At 36.8% G+C, this 24,932-nt stretch overlaps 1 protein-coding gene across 1 annotated transcript in view; it reads right to left on the reverse strand.

Moving 5' to 3' along the window:
- The window catches only part of LOC149083293 (DNA excision repair protein ERCC-6-like), a 435,993-nt gene that overhangs the window by 209,350 nt on the left and 201,711 nt on the right, over positions 1 to 24,932 (reverse strand). Inside the window, exon 14 of the mRNA XM_089236536.1 lies at positions 3,011 to 3,106. Within this exon, the coding sequence (XP_089092662.1) occupies positions 3,011 to 3,106 (96 nt within the window). The remainder of the gene's footprint in view (positions 1 to 3,010; positions 3,107 to 24,932) is intronic.

Below are 24,932 nucleotides of genomic sequence, written 5' to 3' on the forward strand. Positions count from 1 at the left end.
TCAGAGCATCATATTTCTGAGTGCTCGGGGGATTTCTCAACAAGTCACTCACATGCCAAAGAATATCGGAGCTTAGAGCTGAAATAACCGAATGATATTTTGTTTCATCTGCGACTATACCCGAAATAATAAATTGTGACTCGATATGGTGAAACCATAAATCTTTATTGGCTTTCCAAAATGTCGGAGGCCTAAAAACTACTCGAGTCAACTCGGTACCTCTCGACTGGGGTCTCGTTTGATTTTCGGTTGGTTCGTTCATTGCGACCCTTCGCACAAGCATAACACCACTTAATGCAATACGAAGAACAGGGGAAAAAATTTTATACCTCAAAAATAAAAGGTGTCGCGCACGCTCCGTACTCTAGATTCAAGAATGTGACTAGCAGAGTCTTTCGTCTGTCAATACCAATAATTCAGTCCATTGTTGAAACGATGAATTTCTTTCAAACGATGAGTATGTCATACATCACTTCGATTAGATTCGTGTCCTTGGGTCATCAAATTAAGCAGTCACGAGCTGCTTGGAATTTATTCTTTATTCAGCACTACAGAATAAAATCCCAGCAATGCATTGATCCATTGATCTAAATATTTATTTTAGAAATACAACATGAATAAATATAGAAATACTACATCATAAATACTGAAATACTACATCATAAATACTGAAATTTGTGACATGCAACTTGCGTGCGCGCAAACTAAAAATTAGAACAGGAAAAAGGCATAGTGGAAGAACAAGTATTACACAGCTATATATATAGTCTTGGTGGCTGGCGTCATATGTCACACAAAGTGTTGCCACACATGTTTCAAACATCCAGCACTATCAATTTGCACTTATGTCTTCCTCAGAGTTGACTGCATCAAGCCCCCACTGGCCCGTATCCGGGTTTGTCTCGGACTGACAAACTAATCACTCTGGCTGTAAATGGCAAGAGATCAACTGTCAGTCTGGACAGAGTTAAACCATGTTTCTTGGACATTGCAGAAACCAACTCCGACCAAAACCAACCATTAACTCTAACGGCGTCAAATCTTTGGAACATGACTATGAAGAACAAAAAGGACTAAGATGAAAAAACCCTGGTGTCACAACTCGTTCAGGATGAACTGTCCGATTCAACTTGAAATATCGTGATAATTTCCAAACATTGTAATTACCTTAATTTCTCTATACCTCCAGTACACTTTGGGGGGGGGGATTTCACTCGTCACATGGCGTCACCATACCATAGTGTACTTGTATACTCAGCACATATTTTTTCCTTTTTTTGTACGAAGTGTACAACTCGACGACAGCATTTTTAATTTTTTTATCAGTTGTTATCTACACACGCCGGAGTCGAGGTACGTCGGTACCTCGTGTCGAGGAAACGATTCTCATCATGTAATAATTTAATAAATATGTTTAATACAATTAAAAATTTAATTTATACTTCTGATTCTCCTGGAGTCATCGATATTTCTTATAAGACTAAGGCCACTCAAGCCTCACTCCCACCAAAATTTGTGAGGGGCTGAGTACAATAATTCATAAAAATATCAACTGCATGTCTTTCTTCCTGCATACTCCCTTGGCTCCAATGGTGATTTGGCACCCTCAGCCCCTCCCCTTTCTAATGCTTATTTTTTCTTTCAAGAACAACTGTCTTCTGAAAACTAAGATGATTATATATGAGATCAACTTGGCAGAAAAGGCATATTTATACACAGCTTTAAGGCTCACAGCGAAAAATGCATTTGAAATTATCTGAGTGGTTTCAAATGACATAAGATGCAGTGCAGGGTACACCAATTTGAATCATTATTAAAATCACTTGATTTTAAAAAAATCATTGATTTCAATCCAAAAATTTAGATAGTTTTTTCTTTACAGAACTTCAATGATATTGAAGTAAAAGTAACCTGTATGGTATGCATGTCATTGATATGTGGTAAAGTTCGTGATTAGAAGATCTTTGAGGTAAATATAGACTTGAACTTAATCCCTAGATGCAATGAAGAAAGAAACCTGCTCTAGATTTTATGTATGGAAAAAATTGTAGAAAATATAGTGAGTTGAACTGAGCACTTAGCTAAACTGCACCAAGTATCTAAGTATTTTCAGTGCATCACAATGTGGCACAAGGGTTTCCCTGATTAAAAAACAGAGGATTTATTTTTATAAAGCCTTCAGTTCTATGAAAGCCTTCAGTTCTAGACTAAAAGTAAAGTCTTTGACTTTACTTTTAGTATTAAAATTTTGAGTTTGCTAGTTTTTTTACCAAAACTCATCACATCTGTGAAAGAATAATGTGTAAACTATTAAGCAACATAGTGCTTGTCGGAAATACATCCATTCATTATGCAAGAAACAATCTTGTCAATAGAATTTGTTTTATTTAGTTGATGCTGAATGGCCCTTTGGTTGTGCATCGAGTGAACTGAGATACCTGCACCATACGTGTGATACTGAGTTGCCACCACTCATTCACTTTAATGTGGGGACGGGAAGCCTCATGAAAAAAAGTACTTTTCTCTATAAAAAAAAATGTTCATCTATGAAGTTAATTTGGGCTCAATGACCTTTCATGTTACATAAACACAGATTTTTTGTGTTTGTTTTTTTTTGCTTGTAGTTTATTCATTGATGATGAATTAAATTTGAGCGATTAGGAAAAAAATTGCAGTTAGGTAATATGCGAATATGCATTCTTAATTAACAAGATTTGTTTTAATTAATAAGCAATCAGTTCATTTTAATCGAAAAAATCCAATTTAAACAAAAAAAAATCTGATTTAAAATTAAAAAAATTGATTTAAATGAAAATTTTTTAATTAAAAAGAATCATAACTGTTTTTTACCCTGATGCAGTGTGAGAAATCTCGTCTCAAATGAAGAAAATTAATATCATTACCGCTGATGAAGTTGAATGTTTGTAGTGTAAGACTTAAGATAACATATTCAAACAGTCTTCATGGGTTCAGATATTATAACATATCTTTAACGGGAAAAAATGCTCACCTGGAGGTGACCACTAACAATTGTTTCTATTTGAGGTGATGCCAAATATGCTTTGTAAATTTCTCTTTGTTCATCAGATAATTGACAAAACAACACCTGCAATTGAATCAAGCAGATTGTATTATATATTCATACTTATTTATTTTGGCTGCTTGAATTTTACCTTCATTATGCATATAAAGTGTTAAATTTTCTAATTAGAAGAAATTCAATTCCACAATAGATTATTACTATTTAAAATTATCTAGATCAGTGTGTGTGTGTGGTTCCCAACATTTTTTCCTTCCCACACCTCCAGAGCAATGCAACTTACCTTTCTGTACCCCCTTAAATTAATTTTTTTTTTATTAGAAATTTTTTTTTTCTGTAATTGATCAATCATCCAATAATTAATTTAAATAAGTTCTTTTACTTAATGTTTAATGTCTTTTTGACTATTGCTAATATTTTGTTTTTGCTTCATTTTTTTTTGTAAATTAATTCAAAACAAAACTAAAAAACTTGGTATATTTTTACAATTTTCTTGAGATTTGTTAAAAAAAATTCATTGAAAACAGTTCTTCACTCATTGATTCCAGCCACAACAACTATAAATTAAAGTTTCTTTGACACCTGACTGAATTTTTTGACGTTTCTCCGGAGTCATGGGTGTTCATGACAGTATCAAATCTAAGCACAATGTGTTAATAACGCGAGGTATCAATGTAAAAAAACATATTTTTTGCAAGCAAAAATTGGAAGCTGAGGTGTGAAAATATTGGTATAATTCATATTTTTTTAGAAACTGAAAAATTAATTTTTATAAAATTTTAATTTTTCTGAATAATCAGTCAACACACATTTTTTCTCTATCTCACACCCCCAAAAAATGCTCTCGCGCACCCCCGGTTGGGAACCACTGATTGAGATGTATGTAATGGTGCTTATTTAGAAAAAAGAAGAAAAAAAAAAACTAAAGACATTCATTTTAAAGTTAATATAGATGCAATAAATTACACAATATCCATTGGTATTGCAATAAATATACAATATCAGTCATTTCATGCATGACCTAACATTATGGCTACCAAGCTCTTAAAAGGCAGATACACAAATTTAGACTGGTAATGAAGTAAATCACTTGGTCTATTGTCATATCGGAAGAGACATGTTTTGAAATCACAACTGAAATGCTAAAATTGTTGAAAAATCAGTTAAGTCTTCAGCCTCTGACTCAGTGGCGTAGCCAGGTTTTCGTCCGTGGGGGAGCGATATTGTGAAAGGCGCCATTTTTTTGTCCGTGCTTAAGGCGCAAACTTAAAATTATGCATTAGTGGAAAGAGATTTAAATTTCCAAATTTAAAAAAAACAAATTTATTTTGTTTTCAGTTGATGTTATTTTTAAAATTAAATTAATTACCTTTCAATTGATGAATGTATTTTAACTTTTTAATTAATTTTAAATTTCATTTTATGTTTTGTGTACTTATACGAATGCAAACACCAAAAACAACTAGGAAGTCACCCTAAAAGGTAGTTTGAAAAAAATTTAGATTAAAATATACAAAATGATAGGAGAATTAAAAAAAAGAAAAAAATATATATTTTTGTTCTCTCTAAAATTATTCCAAGATATGAAAGTACAGATAAATCTTCATGATTCCATTTAATCGCTTTTATCATGTTACACTCTTATCTTAAGCATGTGTGTATCACATGTACATTACTTCTACTCAATCGTGCATGTACTTCCAAGACATTTCACTTATGGTTTGGAATTTCTTACAAATTAATGCATGCTGGAAAGTTTTTTTATATCATGCGTGACCATAATGTACATATGATGTCATAGTTATGCATGGTTTCAGTTCGAAAAATTTTGACAACTGTCTTCCATGTTAGAAGTAAAACTGGCAGATGACTGAAGTTTCATGTTATGCAAATACCACGATGAAAGCCTGCCTGCTCTCTGCGGGAAGGCTTTCCAAACGAAAGATCGGTTAGAATTCGCACCTAGAAATTGGAAAAAAAAGACTCGCTTCAGTCACCCACCACTGTGCCACTAGTGGGGTTCAAACCGGAATGAATCCATCATGATGCCTACACGATCGCAGTGATTATCAAATAATACTAGATGGCAGATGCACAAGCAGAGGGTGGCATGAATCCAAAAAGGTTTAGGAACCACTGCTTCAAACGAATTAGTGTGCGCCAGAAATAGTCGTATGCGTTCGTAATCTATTTAAGTATCTCTGAGGCGTGTTTGTAATGCCACTGCTCATCTTCCGAATCGAAGTGAAAGTGGCAGGTGTATGAATCGATTGAAATATTTTTTATGTTTTATTATCTACCAGCTTCCTTTAGAGATATTATTTAAAGGGGAGCTCTCTCACTCTCTCCCCGCTTGAAGTTAAAAAACTTAAAAAGGCATTGCGCTTATTTATGTATATTTATTTATTATTAAAACATGTATATTTATTTCTAGTGAAATAAATTCATGCCATGTGTTTGTAACAAATCAGAAGAATGGAAATATGTCTAGTAATGAATGGTACAAACTAGCGCAGGGGTTCGTTCAGGTGATTGAAAAGTTCTCAAACTTTTTCCATCCGCGGTGCCCATTTACTTTAATCAATGCTTGTCCGCGGCTCCCCAGAGCAGTTTAACAAAGATTCTTTTTGAAAAACCTTCGGGATGCTCTGCAGTGCCCCCGACGTACAAGCGGAGGTTGGCCTGAATCCAAAAAGGTTTAGGAACCACTGCTTCAAACGAATTAGTGTGCGCCAGAAATTGTCGTATGTGTCTGTAATCTATTTAAGTATGTCTGAGGCGTGTTTGTAATGCCACTGCTGATCTTCCGAATCCAAGTAAAAGTGGCAGGTGTATGAATCGATTGAAATATTTTTTATGTTTTATTATCTACCCACTTCCTGTTTAGATACTATTTAAAGGGGAGTTTTTTTTGTTTTTTTTTAGCTCAAAGTTGAAAAACTTAAAAATGCATACATAGTATATGTATATGTATTTCTTGTGAAATAAATTCATACGATGTTTTATAACAAATCAGAGAAGAATGAAAATATATGAGTGATGAATTGTACACAGACTAGCGCAGGGGTTCTCAAACTTTTTCCATCCATTGTGCCCTGTTACTTTAATCAATGTTTGCCTGCGGCTCCCCAGAACAGTTTAACAAAGAATCTCTTTGAAAAATATTCAGGATGCTGCTCCGCGGTACCCCCGGCAAAGGTTGGTGACGCACAGTTTAAGAACCCTCTGGACTAATAAGTTCTTGGATTTTGCCCCTCGTAATTTGACCAGAGAGCCTTCGGGTAAGTGCTGGCAAACCTCACGACGCCATAGTTCATATTAGAAAGTATCTTAAGCGCTAATTGAAAAAACACTAGATAATTTTTTAAGAGTAGACTGAACGTTTCGTGGACACTTTGTTTTTCTGAAATACTAGTATGTATGTATTTTCAGTTACTTTCAAACTTTCCTTGTAATACATGGGCAATTCCAGGCGCCTCAAGTGCAAAAGGGACTTCATGAAGATGAGATCCAGTTAAAATTTTTGGAGAGTGAACTGTTAGGCAGGAATTTCTGAACAGGTAGAGGGCCTTAGAAAAGTCCCTTTGATGCTCGTAAGACAACCCTGCGTAGACCACCAATGTGTTGTTGTGGAAAATAAACAAACAAATAACGCCCGGTATTCTGCTTTAAAAAGCGATGAGTATATATAGTGCATTTATATTATTTCTGAAATATATTAACGGATTCTCAAAGTATGTGTGCTCATGGCTCATCCCTACCCTTTTTTGAGGGACGCCTCAACTCGGTGTATTGATGTGTGCTTATTCGATACTTAGTAGTGGGGTGGTTTTTTTTTTTACATTAGGCCAGGGATTCTCAAACTGTGCGTCTCCAATCTTTATCAGATGTGGTATGGAGTGGTGACCCTGACAAAGGTTCTTCGAAAATATGTTTTGTTAAACAGCTCCAGGAAGCTGGCGGAGCTCGCGGATAATCATTGAATAGGGGAAAAGGGGCACCTCGGGGATAAAAAGTGTTCAAGAACCCTCTCCATCAGGCTATTCTGGGCAGTCACGGATTGATGACGAAGCCGGGGGGGGGGGGGGGCACGGGTGCCAAAAGTTTATGACACACTGGATTAATTGGAGGGGAGATATACGTGTCATGAGTTAACAAACACACCGCCCTCCCCCATAACTTTTTCCAGGAAATAATTTCTCCGATTCGGCACACTACTGTATATGCATAATGATGAAACAAACAATGATTCATAGAAAAGAGACACTACACTATAAAAAAAAAGTCACATTTTAACGTAAAACTATGCACTATCACCGTATAATATAGTACAATATATTGTTGTACGAATATAGAAGACTATGATTTCCTCTCCCATTCTCTACATACAGGGACGGGCTTAAGTATTTTGCGGCCCCTATTAACCAGTCAAGTGGCAATGACGAATATATGGGTCATAATGTTTCCAATCCTTGAGTGGTGATGACGACTATATGGGTCAAACTTTTTCCAATCCTTGAGCGGTGGTGACGAATATATGGGTCATGGAAGACCTGTTCCTTCCCCCTTGACCTATTGTACATTGACTGACACCTTCAACGCCTCCTAATCCTTCAAATGAATGAAGCGCTCAGTTGAACAGTACAATGAATTGGTTATAGACCGGCACAATAAATACCGTCTGTACAGAATAAGGTGTGGCTTTTTTACTGGTATCTTGAAAGTAAGAATGCTAGATTGTTAAAATGGAATTAGGGAGGGGTGGTACAAAGAAAGAGGGAGAGAAACTGTTTATCTTTCTAAGGAGGGGAACTGTTTTTTCCACACTTATATTCACAACATGTGAAGCTGTACGTCAAAATTTTTCTCAAAAATATTTTTTTATTTTATTTTAATTTTTCAGTGAAATCTCGATATAACGATATTCTCGAGACCATGAAAAATATCGTTGTAGAAGGGTTATTGCTATATCGAGAGGCAGCACTTTAATATTAGGCTATAGGCATTGCTAAATAAGACGAAAAAATATCGTTGTAGTAGGATTTATCCATAGCCCCCACAAGGGGTGGGGCAAGGCTCCAGCCGTGGGGCCCGGGACGATTTTCATTATTTTTGTTTTTTAACGCTATAAATCCATCATAAAAGGGCCTGCGAAAGTCTGGTCGGGGGGGGGGGCCCGCAAAAGATTCCAGCCTAGGGGCCCTAGTCCAGGATGTGGGGGCCATGGATTTATCGTTGTATCAGAGACATTGTAACGAGATTTCACTGTATATAAACACATAAATAAACGTATGCAATCCACTAAAATCCAACAAAAGGTTTATTGACTGGAAGATGAAATTAAAATTAAATTTTTTTTCAGAATTTATTATTTTTTTTTAGAATTATTCTAAGTTATTATGTATATAGATTTAACTTGAGACTTGCATAATATTTCGTGCTATTTGTTAATACACAATTGCTGTTTTAATTATAAATGTTTTAATTATATTTTACAAATTTTTTAAATACAGTGGAACCCCCGCTACAACGATAAGCGATAAATCCTTCAACAATGATATTTTTTCGAGTTTTGTGCGGAAATGTCACTACTCTAATGTTAAATTGATGCCTCTTGATGTAACGATAACCAATATACAACGATATTTCTTTCTTGGTCTGCATAAATAAATATATATAAATGGGCAGGGCCGCAACTAGGGAGCAGGGGTGTAAGTCGATTGCGCAGAAGATAAACCGTTTATAGGTCGATTGCGCTCACCCCGATATCCAAACAACCCGATTTCCAGACTCGGCGCAATCGACCTGTTGGGGGGAATACAAACACTCCCATTTTCGGCACAATCGACCGAGCCCTGGACCAGAGGGGGAGCAAATTTCATTATCAAACCTTACCTTCAACATTACAGGGGGGGGGGCAAAATGCGCACTTGCCCCGGGTGATCAAGCATCTAGTTGCGACCCTGCATAACAGTGGCGAAGCCCGAAATTGGGCAGTTTGCCTAGCCAATGTCCAAATTTTGTGCTTTGACCGGCCCCATGTATCGATTCCTATGATTTAGGGTCATCACCACGTTGGCATAGTGTTTGGTGATAATTGTGACCATTTATAATTATGGCTAGCGACAGCAACTCTAATGATCAAAGAAATCGGTATATTGATATCTTAGAGATCGACATACCGATCAGAAAGACCGTATCAGAAAGACTTTTTTTCTCTTTTGAAAGCAATAATAGTCTATGTGACTTGCACCCTACCAAGGGAACTAAATTTTATAAAGAAATAGCTCGTACGCGGTATACGTCAAAACCAAGACTTTCTTTATTTGAAAACGTATGTGATGTGGCTTTTTTGAAACATTGTGCTGCATGTTTAATTTGTCTTCGAAAGCAAAATCTACTGTATTATCCGACATCTTAATTTCCTCAATTTTCTCTTTTTTATGTGAAATTTGAAAGAAAAAAAATCGTAGAGAGATGTCGGTTTGTCAAAAATAATATTGAAATTGACATGTTTTCTGAGCAGCGTCAAGGCATGAAACGATCCCCCCCCCCCCCAAATACGGAATGTTTCGTTGGCGTATGAAAAGGGGAGAAGGGATTCAAGCTTTGGCCGAGATTACAGCGTTATTTTTCAGTAAAAACTTCACTTCCCCCCTCCTTCAGAAGAAAAAAAATTTGACCCCTCCTCCCCCCCATTCTTGAGAAAATCCTGAGAACGCCTATGTTGTATTTAGTATAATTTTGATACACAAAGCTACTCGATGTATATATAGTAGTTTTCGTAATACATACCATGCATGCAAAAAAGAATGGGATGATTGTGGTCCGGATTTGATAATATAATTTCTTTTGTATAATTCTTTCATTCTCTTTGAATGATTCAAAAAAAGAGACCAAAAATTGTTTGGTGTTTATGCACTTACTAAAATAAAAGACATATTTTGTACATGCTTACTTGGCAAAAATGATTTAAACGCAATACGGTTGACATTTACAATCATATCAAGAAAAATAATAATCGGTACATATTATTTTCTATATAATCACATATTGCATTTTAAGAATGTTCAGATTACTGAAAAATGCGTATCGCTCGTGCAAAATGTGTTATTCGCTTAATCGTATCATTTTCCAAGCTGGAATTCGCGTATATTGAATACATTCGCTGTTTTTTCTAACTTCGTTATAAGCGGGTACAACTGTGTGTATGTATGCGGGTTTTTTTTTTTTTTGAATGTGTTTATAGAATCCTATGATAACACATGTAATTTATGCGAAGCGTAAAAATTCAATTATATGTGACCAACTGAATGTGACATTACATTGAGATAAACCCTGAAAAGCAGTTGTTATCGTTGATTCAATTAAAATTTTGACAAATATTCCATTTCTTTTGTTACCTTTTATTTTTTTTTGGTCTGTATATCATCAAAGAAAGTAAATTTCATCAAAAGAAAAAAAAATTCTGTAAGATACATCGCGTTGCTGAACATGCCACCTATCGAAACGAGGCTCAAATAGGCTTTTAAAACGTTTGCGTTTATAATGTATCTTACATTATTAATGGCATGTATTAAATACATCATAATAATTGATTCCTTCCATATACACATAAAATCGATATATTTTATAATCAGTTAGTTTTTTACGTGAAGTATAAATCATTTCGTGTTGTATAAATAGATTAAATAAAAACGAAGGTATTTTTTTCCAATTCATTGCATATTTCAAATTTACTCATAAGATATAATATCGATATTTGTATAATTAAAATCATGGACTACTGTTATTTTCAACTTTCTAGGAAATTCAAGGTACACCATATATGTATATTTTTGTGCCTTATCACACATAATGTGTGTTGCTTTCATAAATTTCCTATACTGTTCAAAACTGTGCAGCCTTTTCCCTTGCGAAAAAGCTATTCGATTAAACTGAAAAGTATGCATTGGAAAAGTGCATCACACTTCTCGGATAAAATGTGCTAAGACACTTTAGTGATACCACAAAATGATAAGTCGCATGCAACGTCAGCGAAAGAGGAACGAAAAAATTGCAAGGAAGTGCGATTATAAAGTATTGTAACGCCATGAAACTCTACGTAGACTCAGAACGGGCTTAAATATTTTTTTAAATAAAAATGAAAAGAAAAACTTTGTTGCGAAATCCCTGATACCCCGTTATAGTGTTGCTGTGCATTTAGAGAATATAAACGCTTCTTTTCGCCGATAAATTAGTGAGAAAAGTACAATATATATACAGTGAAACATCGATATAACGATAGTCTGCGGACTAAGAAAAAATATCGCTGTAGTGGGATTATCGCTATATCGAGAGGCAGCCGATTAACATTAGAGTACAGACATTTCCAAATAATACTTGAAAAATATCGTTGTATCAAGTGTCATTTTAGCGATGTTCCACAGCAATAGGAAAAATGAACTTCTAAATATGTCTATGACCACGACAGGGAGAAAAAAAAAATGGCCAATACTGTAACAAAAGAACAGGTACTGAAGTTGAGTGTGTATTAGTAAAGAATAGGATCACTCAGGAATAGGTGTAGCCAACCTGTCACTTGGATGGACCCCACCAACCACGCCTTCTCTGTTGTCCTGCATGTTTGTTGGGGGGGATAGCACTACTTGAGATAAAGAAGCTTCGCCACTTTACAAGTATTTTTCCGTATAACCTCACACCGTTTTTCAAATAGAAATCGAAAAACCTTTCACCGCTCAACCGGTTAACAGGGGTTTTCCTATACCCCAGGGTGTCCATAGGTACTCTGGTGTCCGAGAACAACTGTAAAACTCCTTCGTAGTCATAAAAAATGCCATTTGGCAATAAATATGGACAAAAGTGCCCGCTTCCCAGTGAAAAAAATTGCAATTGGGCCCCCAGGCACTCGAAGATTTGGGGCTCTCGTTCTAATCTAGAAAATCGATTATCTACCCACGCCCTTAACCTTAGAGGTTCTCTATCTTGGACTGAATTTTAAGCTATTGCTTTGCTGAGAAGTATTTTTTGCACCTGGGATTCTGAGAGTTGGTTGACCTACATGCCGTGGTTGAAGTATGCGTTAACCCTCTCTCTCCCCCTGACCCCGGGTCGAGAGCCCCCAAATGTAGGGGTAGGTTATGACCTTTTCACTGAGATGACGGTGAGTGATTCAAACTTTAATAGATGATTATTGCGTGACCTTTTCTGTATAACTCATGGAAATTGAGTGAGAGTGCCCTTGTTTAATTATAATTTGTATTGTGTTTAGTGTAATGCAACACGACTAAGGATTACCATGAATAAATAAAATTAACTTCTAATTCTGTAAGTGAAAGTGAAGTAGTATTTTTGCAATGTCCTGTTCTTAATTTCCTTGTATTATATAAATTTTGCGCTAAAGAAACTAGTTAGTTTGTATCTTCGACATGTGGTATCGTTTACCCAGCAACATTTATAATGTCATTTTAAGTGTGTGACACTGCCCACAATCCAGCAACCTTTCGAGAGGCAGTTGACTTAGGGCGGTATTCACCGACATAAACTATAGTCAAAATTTTTTGATGAGAGATCGACACGGATTGGTTACATTCAGGTTTTTAACCAATCAATGTTGATTTTTTAACCAAAAATTGTGACTGCAGTTTAAACCATGTCGGTGGATACGGTCCTTAGCCTATCATATCGAGCAGGCTAGCTCCAAACCTGCACGAATTTCTTCTTCCTCTCCGGAAAACATTGTGCCGTCATAGGCACCTTCACCTACAGATTCACTTGTTCCAACACTTTTGAACAGAATTTCTTCTCTAGAGGAACAATTGCAAAACTACAAGTAACACAAAAATCTCCTGAACTATAAACTAGGCACACTTGTTCTCCTCAGGCCTCACGTCACCTTGTCTGTTTGAATTATGGAATCCCTGATCACTTATACAGAGTATGTCGTAAACAAAACAATTTGTATTCTTCCCAGCCACATTCATCTCATAATTCTTTAAATTCTTAAAGTAACAATTGTAATTGCAGAAATTTTTCATTTTGCTGTTCTTCTCCTGGAAAAACCAGAGAGTCAGAATCAAATCCTAAACCTGGTCGTTAATGAGAAAATTCGCCGTCTACTCGTCTAAAGCATGTCAGTTTCAACATGGTCGCTGCTGAGAGTCCTTCCTCAACTCCTGAACTTCCGGTTGTTAATATTCAAATCCATGAACTGACTTTGCCATGTCTCAGACACTGGTGCTGCTATGTCACTAGTTACAGATGAGTGGTGTCAAAAGTCTAAACTGACTTGTAAATATCAAGCTGTCACTGCAGCAGTGTGAATGACTGGTGTCACTGGCGAACCAATTGTGATTTGACACGAAATTCCTCTTCATTTCGACATGAAAGATCAACATTTCTCACACACATTTTCGTCATAGCACACAGTGCTTCTCCGTACTACGAGGCTATCCTTGGTGTTGATTTCCTGAGTGCACAAGCTGCTACATTCAAGTTTCATAAAGATGGACTGTCGTTGACTATTCCTTATCCAGTGTCATCCATCAAAACCTCTGTCGCCCGTACCAAGAGAGACAGTCCTCACCACACTGAACTTTTCATTCCTGTCTCAGTGGCAGACCCTCTGCAATCTTCTGTCAAATTTGTTTCCTGTTCAATGAGAAGTTTTTTGGCAATATTCGGATGGGTTCCCAAGGCCAGCTTGACCTGTCTGAGGTCCTGCCTTGAGTTCCATTGCCGCATGTGTTTGTCTTCTTTCCATTGTTTGACATCTCTTTTGATGGTTGACATCGAAACAGGATAGAAAGGTTCAGGTCCAGATAGCTTCATGTTCGCTGCCTCTTTGGCTATCTGGTCTGCAAGCTCATTTCCCTGGAAATTTACGTGACCAGGAACCCAGTAAAGGTTGATGTTGCTGCCAAGTTATTCAGCATGTCAGTGCAGTATTTTACACACAGTTGAAACTTGAGGAAGTTGTCAAGAGCCAATAGTGCTGCTTGGCTGTCAGAGAAGATAACAATTTGTTTGCCATGACACCCTTTGGTAATCAGACTTTCAGCCAGTATGGTTATTGCTAATACTTCAGCTTGAAAGACTGTGGTCGTTTTGCCTAGATACAAATGTATCTTATGGCAGTCGTGATCCACACCAAAGATGCGGAAATACCATCAGTGTAACACTCAATAACTCCTGCTGAGATGTTATCAATTATATGAGCAACTTCATTTCTCCTGGGTATGTGGATAGTGAACCATTTAGTCAAATTTTTTGTTTTGGAACAGGAGTCTTTCGGTATTAGTAGAGAGGGGATCTCCACTTTTCCCAGTAGACAGCTGCCAAGGTGATTGTTGAAAGAAGGTTTGTATCCCATATAAGGTCGATTGCACCATGTACCATTTCTTTCCATCCTATACATGGTTTTAAAAGCTTCTCCTTGTAGGTACCATCTCAGAGGTGGTATCTTAAGAGTAGTTTCAAGGGCGATGGAGGGAGGGCTCCCATAATAAGAATGCAAGCTGGTCTTCACACTTTTTATGGGACAGTTTCATAGGAGGTCTTTGATAATGCCTGATGCCATACCACACAACCATAGCTCAGCATTGGGCGTGCAATAGCAGTATAAATCCACTGAGTGGTTTTAGGGTTTAAACCACAGGTTTTGCCAATAATTCTTTTGCATAGCATAAGTATATTAGTGGCCCGTTTAGCTCGTTCTTGAATATGGAATTTCCAGGAGAGCTTAGAATCCAAATGACATCCAAGGTATTTCACTCTGTCACATATGGTTAATTCTTGTCCCTTGAAGGTTAAGTTTCCAATTTCCCATTTTCTGTTCCATGTGAAAATCACAAATCTGGTTTTTTCCATGGTAAATGTTAGTTGGTGTTTGTCACCCCATTTGCTGACAGAGGTTAAAATTTGTTGAGCAAGCATCCTCATTGTGGATAAATCATGCCCTTGAATGAGCACGACTAAGTCGTCTGCATATGCCTATGTATATCCTGGTTCTTTTATTAGATCAGAGATCAGGGAGCTGAAGACTATGTTCCATAAAAAGGGAGAAAGGATTCCTCCTTGCGGACATCCTCTTCTGATAGCTCTTTCAGCTTGGGCATCAAGAACATTTTTTGCTTTACACAACTTATGATACTATTGCCATATATTACTTTTGTTGTTCTTCCTGACACGTATTGTTATGCTTAGATGTTCACAAAGCCACATTCTTTTGTAACGTGCATACACATACACACCATATAAAATTTGTCATTGAAATCGCATAGCATTACCTTTTTGTTTGCTAATTCTACACCACATTATGCTTACCGATTTACATTATCGTTGTCATGTATGCTGATTCACTCTACTTTATCTATCACCTCATATGTAATTGTCTCACCCATCTAGTATTTGTAAAATTCCCCCCTCTTCCCATAGGTAATGTCATGAGAGCGCACCCATTACTCTCTCCCCCCGAAACCACAAATCACACATACATACATGGAAGCAACACGTGTTGTCTCTTTTCCCTCGCCAGTGAATTTCATGACGCACTTGTGTACTGAAATAAGTACTAGTTGCGCAACACGATCACAATTCTTTCTTGTCACATGAGACAGACAATGGGTCTCTGAGCTAATGGAAACCTTGATAGATGTCAGGCGATTGCCTTCAACCAATAGCGGGAGTCTTCACCGACTTGGTGTGAAAACACACGAGGCACTTTGGTTGAGAGAGTCTTGTTTTTGTTGAGGATAGTCACGTTTCTAACTCCCTTTTGGAATGGGAAAAGGCCAAACTTCGATAAAGCAAAATGGGTGTGTGACTAAATTATTATTCTTATTGAAAGAGAGAGTTTCAGTATCTTGAAATATCAATAAATAATGTTTAGTTATTAGTAGTGTGTAAATCAAATTAGTATGATTCATGTAAAATGATTGCTTAGATATCGTGAATAAACTCCTTGAAGTTTCTTGAGGAATCTGTGTATTATGTCTGACAGTAACTTTTAACTTGAATATTTGGTTAAAAAATGGCACCCCATGAAAAAGCACCCATTACAAAACAATAGATCAATGTACCCAACTGCTTCGTTATGCAAACTGTTGTTTCACCTATACACAAAATGTGCACCATAATTTTGAATGATAAATGTCAGTTACTGTCCAAGACCATGAAGAAGTAAATTCAAAATGATCTTTTTTGAACCAGGAAGAAGTTTTTATTGACTACTTTATTTGTAGAACCCTCAAACTAACAGGCCTTCAAGTGAAAATCTGAAAAAAATAGAAGGGAAAAAAATACAATTCCTAAATTATCATAGCATATAAAAATGTTGTGCCAATAAGATTCACACCTTATATATTTTAATTATAGTATTATCTATTGATATTTTAAGAAACACTAAAATATCTACAATTGAATAATCAACATTAGGTTAACCAAAAATTCCAAAAAGAATATGGCTATATGCGTTTCGGAACTATATGAAGTTCCTTCATCAGTAGCAGAAACAAAGAAGAAAGAGTCAAGACAAGAGCCAAATTCAAAATTTTGATTTTGACTCTTGTCTACAACATCGAGTAACTCCCGCTATAAGGAGTTTTTTCAATATTTTCTTTCTTCTTTGTTTCTGCTACTGATGAAAGAACTTCATATAGTTCCGAAATGCATATAGCCATGTTCTTTTTGGAATTTTGGGTTAATCTAACGTCGATTATTCAATTGTATTATCAAACCCAAAAGGTACAATTTCTCTCTACTAAATTATCTATTAAGAAATTCTAACAAATTTAAAAAACTTTTATTTCTACAGAATGTGGGATAAAAAATAATGTATAATAGCAAAACTAAAAAGAAATTAATCAAATTTCTACCGTTACTTAAAAAGTCCAATTAATAATCATGATCAGCACTGCCATGATAAGGCCATTATTACACTATAAAAGTTTGATAAAAGTTGAAAAATGAAACAAATAAGAGCATTGGTAACATTCTAACAAATGCAGTCGATCACCTTATTGGTTGTATGTAATCCCAGCCTAAGGGAAGGTGGTCTTATAATCCAAAAAGCAGCCAGCTGCTCCTTAAGGACGAAGACCAGTGTACTAGTAGTTATATTACCTCACAGACATTTTAATTTTTTTCCATAGGAAGCAGCACATCCCTTACTGTATATTGCCAAATTCTTCATTTTGAATTATTTTTACATATTTTAAACAATATCAACAGTTAATCAAGGTTCTACTGTACAGTAGTAAAAGCCCAAAATTACTCAGTTTGTGAAGTGGCTGGTGATCTCTGTCCAAATAATTTTCAGTTAGAAATTCCTTGGAATATGGACCAAGGAAATTACATTACATTAATTTACATCAATAAAATTTTATTTTAATTATTAGAAGTTGGAATGATTTTTAAGAAATTTTATTGTTTTTAAAACCAAAAAAACCCGGTTTTTTGGTTTTTTTTATCAACCCTACTCAGTGCCATAGAAATGTAACACATGCATGTTCAACCTATTGTCCACAGGCCGAATGTGACTCTGGAGTCATCTGTTGCGGCCCACAGCTTCAAACCTAATTTTGTAAAAATGAACTAAGCAACACTCTTCCAGATCATTCAAGAGACCCTGCGGTATAGTTCCAGGTCATTCAAGTGGCTTGTGTCACATTTACAGATCACTGCTGCATAGTTCCACATTACTCAAGTTACTCCAGCTTCCACTTCACTTAAGTGACCTGTGCCACATTCCTAGATCACTTGAGTGATCGGCAACACTACTACTACCGAACCAGACACTCAAGTGACTCGAAGTACACTTACATGCCATTCAAGTGACCAACAGCACATTTATATCTCATTCAAGCGACCCACGGCACATTTATATGTCATTCAAGTCACCAGTGGCACATTCCTTGATCAGTAAATATGTTGCAGCATATTTGCAGATCACAGCGGCACAGTTCCAGAGTACTCAATTGACCCATGAAACTTTTAAAGATCACTCAAGTAACCCGTGGCAGAGTTCCACATTCTTCAAGTGTGCTGCGGCACATTCCCAGATTATTTAGGTGACCCGCAGAAAATTTACAGATCACCGCGACACATTTCAAAATCAATGAAACAGCCCACACTCTAGTGAATGTTGAACACCCTTGATGTAACACCTCCTGGAATTACATTACACGCGAAGGATACAATGATTAGAATGACCTGCATATGTTTATGAATCTGGTTTTTTTTTTCTAAGACGATGTCAATAGCATACACACGAACCTTTTTTTTTTTCAAACCGAGCACAACTCAGGTCTATTGCCATAGGCAATTTACTACCTAGTGAGCTGTGCCGGAATCGTAAGTGTATGTACCTAACAGTCTGAGTGCGTATCTAGTAATGTGTATGATTTTTCAGTGCTGTCATCTATATCTCAGAAGTGAAGTGAGTGATGTGTAGTGACTCAATATTTGTACTGTTTGTGGGCCCGTTGCTCTCTGTGGCGAGACTTTTTAACGAGGAGATTGGCTCGCATTTGCGCCTAGAAGTTAGAAACCACAGAAAACCAACTTCAGCCGACCAAAACTGTGGCGACGGTGGGGCTCGAACCCGGTCCCCGTGATACGAGTCCGTCACTATGACCACTCGACCACCACAGCGCATATACACGAACCTAGTATGCCTTAAAACACACATGCTAACCCATAGCCCTCGGAGTTATCTCGTGTGGCCCATGAACGATCATAAAATCATTTAAGTGGACACTTCCATTGAGTTGAGATTGCTGTTGAGATGTTGAGAAAGATCAAAAATCAAATTTTTTTTTTTTAGAGTTGGTGAATGTGTCTAATGAGTTTTTTTTCCCCCTTCATTATTGCAGAGCGAAGCAATTGTTAATATTGAAAATTTTTCTTGAATTCTCAATTTACAGGAATTTTGAGTTGATAATGGCATTTGTGGTATTGAGGTATATGTTTGAATCTTGTGAATGTGTATTATTTGTTCTGGCGTCACTCTCTCTGCTCGATTATTTTGGTATAGTCACATGCATTGTCTCTCCAAATTGAATATAGATCAAAATTTTGGCAAAGCTGTACAGCAAGCAATAGTGTACAGGTGGTAAGTGTGGAGAGGGAAGGAGTGGCCGCCAGGAGAGGTGTGTTGTTTTGTAACATGTCAATATAACCAAGAATATTTTTTTTTCCTTTAAGAAACATCCACATCCATACTGGAGCAACGATGAGCTGCATCATGACCATGCCACACCAGGGTCCATTCATGGTTTGTCAAGGGCAAAGCACCTTCACAGCACCATCATCGAGGTATTGCCATCAAGTCGCCTTCGCAGCACCATCATCAAGGTATTGTCATCAAGTCACCATCGCAGCACCATCATCGAGGTATTGTCATCAAGTCACCATTGCAGCACCCTTGCAGTCTTCATCGTTCATTGCCGACGAGGCCAAAGTGACACCAGACGATATACCATCATGCAAAGCGGTGGACAGAATGGGACATTAAGAACACTTGGGGACATTATGAAACATAATGAACTGGTAAATTTAGTTGAAAATTTCTCGGTGGCAAGTTTTACAAAGGGGGGAAGGTATGATAGAGAGAAATAATTTGTGATGATTTCCCTGCATAATTCAACCGTAAGCAATAGCTTGGGAACACCACGCTGTTTGGCGCACAAGAGGGTGTCGGTTGGCGCACAAGAAGGTGTTTGGAGACGGAGGATGAGACCTCCAGGAAGAAGGAAAAAACACAGACAGAGTGACAGAAAACATCAAGTAGTGCGGACTCCTCTGCCTGGCAGCGGTAAGTTAATTACTGACTTCTCTCTCTCCCACTACTTGCCACCTCACGTTGATTAAATGGTTATGTAAATTTTAATCTGTTTAACAGTGAGATGGATGTTGGATGATGGTAAATGAACCTGGAGTTAAGAGTAATTATTTTGAATTGATATGTGTAAATTTATTTGATACAACCGGCCTTCATATCAATGTAACATTGAAAATTGCGCGATTGCACATTTGAAATGCATTGCGGAACATCAGTGGAAATGTCTACCTTGTTTGCACCACTGTTCCGCGATCAGATACGAAAATGAAGATATCGTAGAGTTACGCAAATTATCAGAGAGGCAAAAGCAACGTGATTGGCTGTGTGGAAAAAATTACGAAAACAAATTGTGTAATCGCGGAAGAGCGGTGCATTTGCAAAATATGCACCTGGGTTCGAGCCCCACCGTCGCCACAATAGTGGTCTGCTGAAGTTGGTTTTCTGCGATTCCAAACTTTGAGGAGCAAATGTGAGCCCATCTCCCCAATAAAAAGTCTCGCAGCAGAGAGCAACTGGGCCTATAAACAGTACAAGTATTCAGTCATTGCACTTCTTTTGAAACATTGATGGCAGCACTGAAAAATCAAACACAACACTAGATACACACTCAGACTGTTAGGAACTTACACCTCCGTCACAACTCATTAGGTAGTAAATTGCCTATAGCAATAGACCTGAGTTGAGCTCGGTTTGAAAGAAAGAAAAGAAAGAACCCCTTGTAAGAAAAAGTCAGCAAAAATTCATCAGCACTCTGTCCCACCTCCTAAAGCATATTGGTGGGATCAAAGACGTACGTGAGAGGAGCCATATGGGTTGGGAGCTCATGGTCCCCTCCTTAGACCATCAAAAATATATTTTTAAAAGAATTAAAATTTCGAAAGAAAATATCATATTATAATCAATTTCTGTTAATTACAATGATATTTGAAGGCTAATAACTCAAAAAAGTTTTTAAGAAATTCATTGCGACCCCACCTCTAAGCCACATTGGTAACTCTTGACCCGCGGTAAACACTTGGCCTATACGGACCAAATGTGGCCCTGGTGATTATGATGTGGCCAGTCCCTCTCACAAATCTAATTTTGTAAAAAATTAACTAAGAGGCACATTTTCAGATCGATTAAGTGACATGTGGCACAATTCCAGACCATTTAAGCGATCCGTGGCACATTTAGAGATCCTTTGTGTGAAATGTGGCGTAGTTTCAGAACACTGGTGCGGCCACCAGTGCGGTTCTACATCACTCAAGTTATCAGCGGCACATTCCCAGATTACTTAAGTGATCTGCGGTCTCATCACGGATCACTTGTATAATGCACGGCACAGGTTCTGAGCACTTAAGCGTGACACATTTCCAGATCACTTAGATCCACTAACTATTTAGAGATCACTAAAGCGGCTCTGTAGGGGACTCAATAGGAAGAATGTTACTTCATTGAAGAAGATGCCATTAAGAATATTTCATATTTTTATTATAAAGGGTGGTTGATAACATCATGGGCGAAGATAGACTTGGAAGTCTGGAGTCTCGGGGGGGGGGGCACGACGGCAATTCAATTCATATATATTTATTATATATCGTCGATTCCTAAGGCATTTACTCTCCCCCATGCCCCCCTATCTCCGCCCACATCTAAACCCCTCTTCTCCCCCCCCATCATCAAAACTCAGCTAATCGGAACCTCTGAACCCCATCGATGCTGATATAATACTTGAATGACATCGAACATGAAGACACCCAAAACATATTTTCTGAAGGTTAAAAAAAAATGGGTTCAGCTAGCGGCTAATTGGTTAGTCTCCTCCCTCCTCCTGTAAAACCAAATGGGCTCTGTCCCGTAAAGCCGGGTTTTCCCAGGAGTTTTCTGTACCGTGTGCAACGTGAAGCACCCAAAGCGACATGCCATCCACTCACCAATAAGAAAAGCAGTACGACAGATTTCCTACAGAGTGCAATACAGCTCACGACAGTGCTTTACATCGGGCGTGATTGGCGGACTGTTTCTGGAGGAGTTTGCATCGCATGCCGCGCGTTTCACCGATTGTCTCGTTATTTTTGTGTTGTCTTTCCCTTCTCTTCAAACAGTGGAGGGAGTATGACGTCAGTGGTCTCCGCCTTGGCAGTGATGAGAATGGTGTCCCCCCAACATCTTTAGTCGGAAGATCAAGTGACTCGGTGCACAATCCCCCATAGAAATCAATGTTAAAATTGCTGATTTTAACATAGAAAAGTGGAATTTTAGTCGAGTTTTCCACCACATCAATAATTTTAAAAATAGTATTGAATTCTCGAGTTTTGAAATATTGAGTTCGCTTAGAGATACGAAGCCCAGAAAATTAAATATAAAATAATGAGCCAGACACACTTTTGAGATGGATATCCATGCAATAACATTAATTTCAGCTTTTTATTTATATCTTCTCAAGCATGAAAATTAATATCTTCGTATTGTCTTATATTATCCAATTGCATCAATCCATATGGTTTAGGATGTTTTGAAAAATTAATTATCGGCCCATATAAATTACATTGAAGAAATTCCGCAGCTTTAATCAAGCATTTTTTGAAGCAAAACAGGCAGATCGATTCATTTCTATGTTTCTTTCATTTAGATTTGTTCCTTTCATGAGTCGCATGTGGCATTTCTTTTAGAGAGTAATTAAAGATAATTCCAGAATTAATGAAAGAGATACTTTCAGCATTGACAAAATGGGTAATTTCAAAATTAATGGAAGTGATAATTCCAGAATTAATGAAAGTGATAATTCCAGAATTAATGAAAGTAATAATTCCAAAATTAATAAAAGATAATTTCTATAGATAAAGATAATATAGATCTATATTGGGTCACAATATCGTTCTGGCTAATAAAGGCATAGTCAGAGATAAATAGATCTATATCATGAATACGATATATTCAAATACTTCAAATTTTGGACGATAGATGGCGCCCTTTCAGAAGAAATTAAAGAAAAAATATATTTATTTTTCTGTAGGTGGATGGGTTTGAACCCATGTACCCTGAACTCTTCCCATCTGTAACTCTGTATCTTACCAACCCACCACTACAGCACTGGCTATAGGATGTTATTACTACATTAGTTCACAAGTAATGGTTTTTTTTACTTGTATTTTCAATTAAATTAATTCATTTTCATGTATGCACAAAAATGACAAAATAGAAATTGCGTATCATTTTGAGGAAGATAATCTAAAAAATTATATTAGAAATAAGGAAATTATATATAACACAAGAAACAAATTAATGTATTGTGTAGTATAATAATTATTTATTTAAAATTATTAATTTATGATAATAAAACAAAACATATGCAACACAAAAAAGTTAAAACTCTCACAGTATGGTAAAAAATGAAAACACATCAAAGGAAAAAAATAAATAATTTTGAGAAAAAAACACACATATACAAGAAAAACAAGAGCAAAGTGACAATTAAAGTTACGGTTATTGCACCGGGCGCCAAATGAGAAGGGGCGCCGAAACGCGTTAAATATACAATGCTAGAAAAATATCTTTAAGATACGTATTTATAAAAAAATAACTATAAAATATACATGAAAAATGACAGAAATGAGAATTTTTTTTTTCAAAAACACAAAAAGGTCTGAGTGTATATAATATTACCGTTATTTTTGAAAAGAAAATAATCGATGGGCAGTGCACCTATATACGTACAGTACATAGCCATTTTGGTCAGATAAAAATACTCTCTCTCTCTCAAGCTCTTTTCGTTTATCCCCAGGAGATTTTCGGGAGAACACAAAATTTCTTTTTTGTTGTGCTATAAAAAATAAAAATCATGGAGTAATTGCCCTCGGCCACCAAATTTTCCTGCTAACGAGAACAAATGTGTACCTGTGTTGTAGGGAATTGTACAGGAATTGAAGGTGTTTTCTAATGTGGGAAAGATTTTGAACCAGAGGCCTTTCATGCCTTTTTTTTCCCGACTTGTATTACTTTTATTAAAAACGCAGAATCGAATGGCCAACACAGTACAATATTTCGAAAAAAACAAAAATTTAAGAAAACAAATTGAATAAATAAAAACTATGATTATAGCTGACCATTTTAAATAGGGGACCTGCACTTGGGCATCGTTCCTACTTGTCACACAAGGAGAAAAAAAAATTATCTCACACGAGACAACCCACCCAAGTTGCCTCAGATTAGTTGCAGGGCCCAGCGCTTTAGCTGGTGTTTGCCTGCCCCTTCTGTGTTTCTTAGTACAGGGTATGAAAGGGATAATTTCAAATGAAGTTTATGAGTTTTATAAATATGAAAGAAATCATACAGAAATATCACTTCAATTTTTTTAACCACTTTTATCATCTTAGCCCATGTGTGATGCGTGTTGCACTACACGAATTTCACCATGAAGCTCAATTAAAATAAGCATGAAGGAGATAGTATTTCTCCTTTGTGATGAGTATCCTGCATAAGTGTGTGTTGTTTTCCTTTTTTAATTTTTAAAATTTTAATTCTGTTAATTAAATCAAACAAATTAGGTTTTTATGCTTGTTTACAAGTTAAATAGCAGTATTCAAATTCTAGAAGTTTTCCGAATTCTTCGTTCCTTAATATCCATCCAAGAGGTGGGGGAGGGGGATGGGGACGATCACCACACCAAGAGAGTCTGATAATATGGTAGAATGAATCTGTCCTGTATTTTGCAGGGCAGTAATGACTAGCAAAAAATGCTTCCTCTGACACATCACTCTGGATTCGCGCCTGGGGGAGAGGGGGGGGGGCTGACTAATGTTTTTGCGATGTTTTTGTAATGGTTTGTAATGTTTTGTATTTGTAATGTTTTTTTTTTCTCCCATTGCCCCCCCACGCAATCTAACCCATAGAATCCTATATTATACCGGTAGCTTCTACCGTCCCCCAGGGGACATTAATGCCCACGTTGGGAATCACTGGTTTAGACCATGGTCGAGCTAGTTTCAAAGGAACGAAAAGATAATTCATGTAAGTGTTGCACTTGTTATGTGTTCAAGTGTTGTGATCTACCTTTTAAATCAAAAATTA

This window comes from Pholcus phalangioides, unplaced genomic scaffold (assembly GCF_987345545.1).
Source record: "Pholcus phalangioides strain wild (caught in Gottingen) unplaced genomic scaffold, Ppha-v1.0 ptg000009l_1, whole genome shotgun sequence".
NCBI lineage: Eukaryota > Metazoa > Arthropoda > Arachnida > Araneae > Pholcidae > Pholcus > Pholcus phalangioides.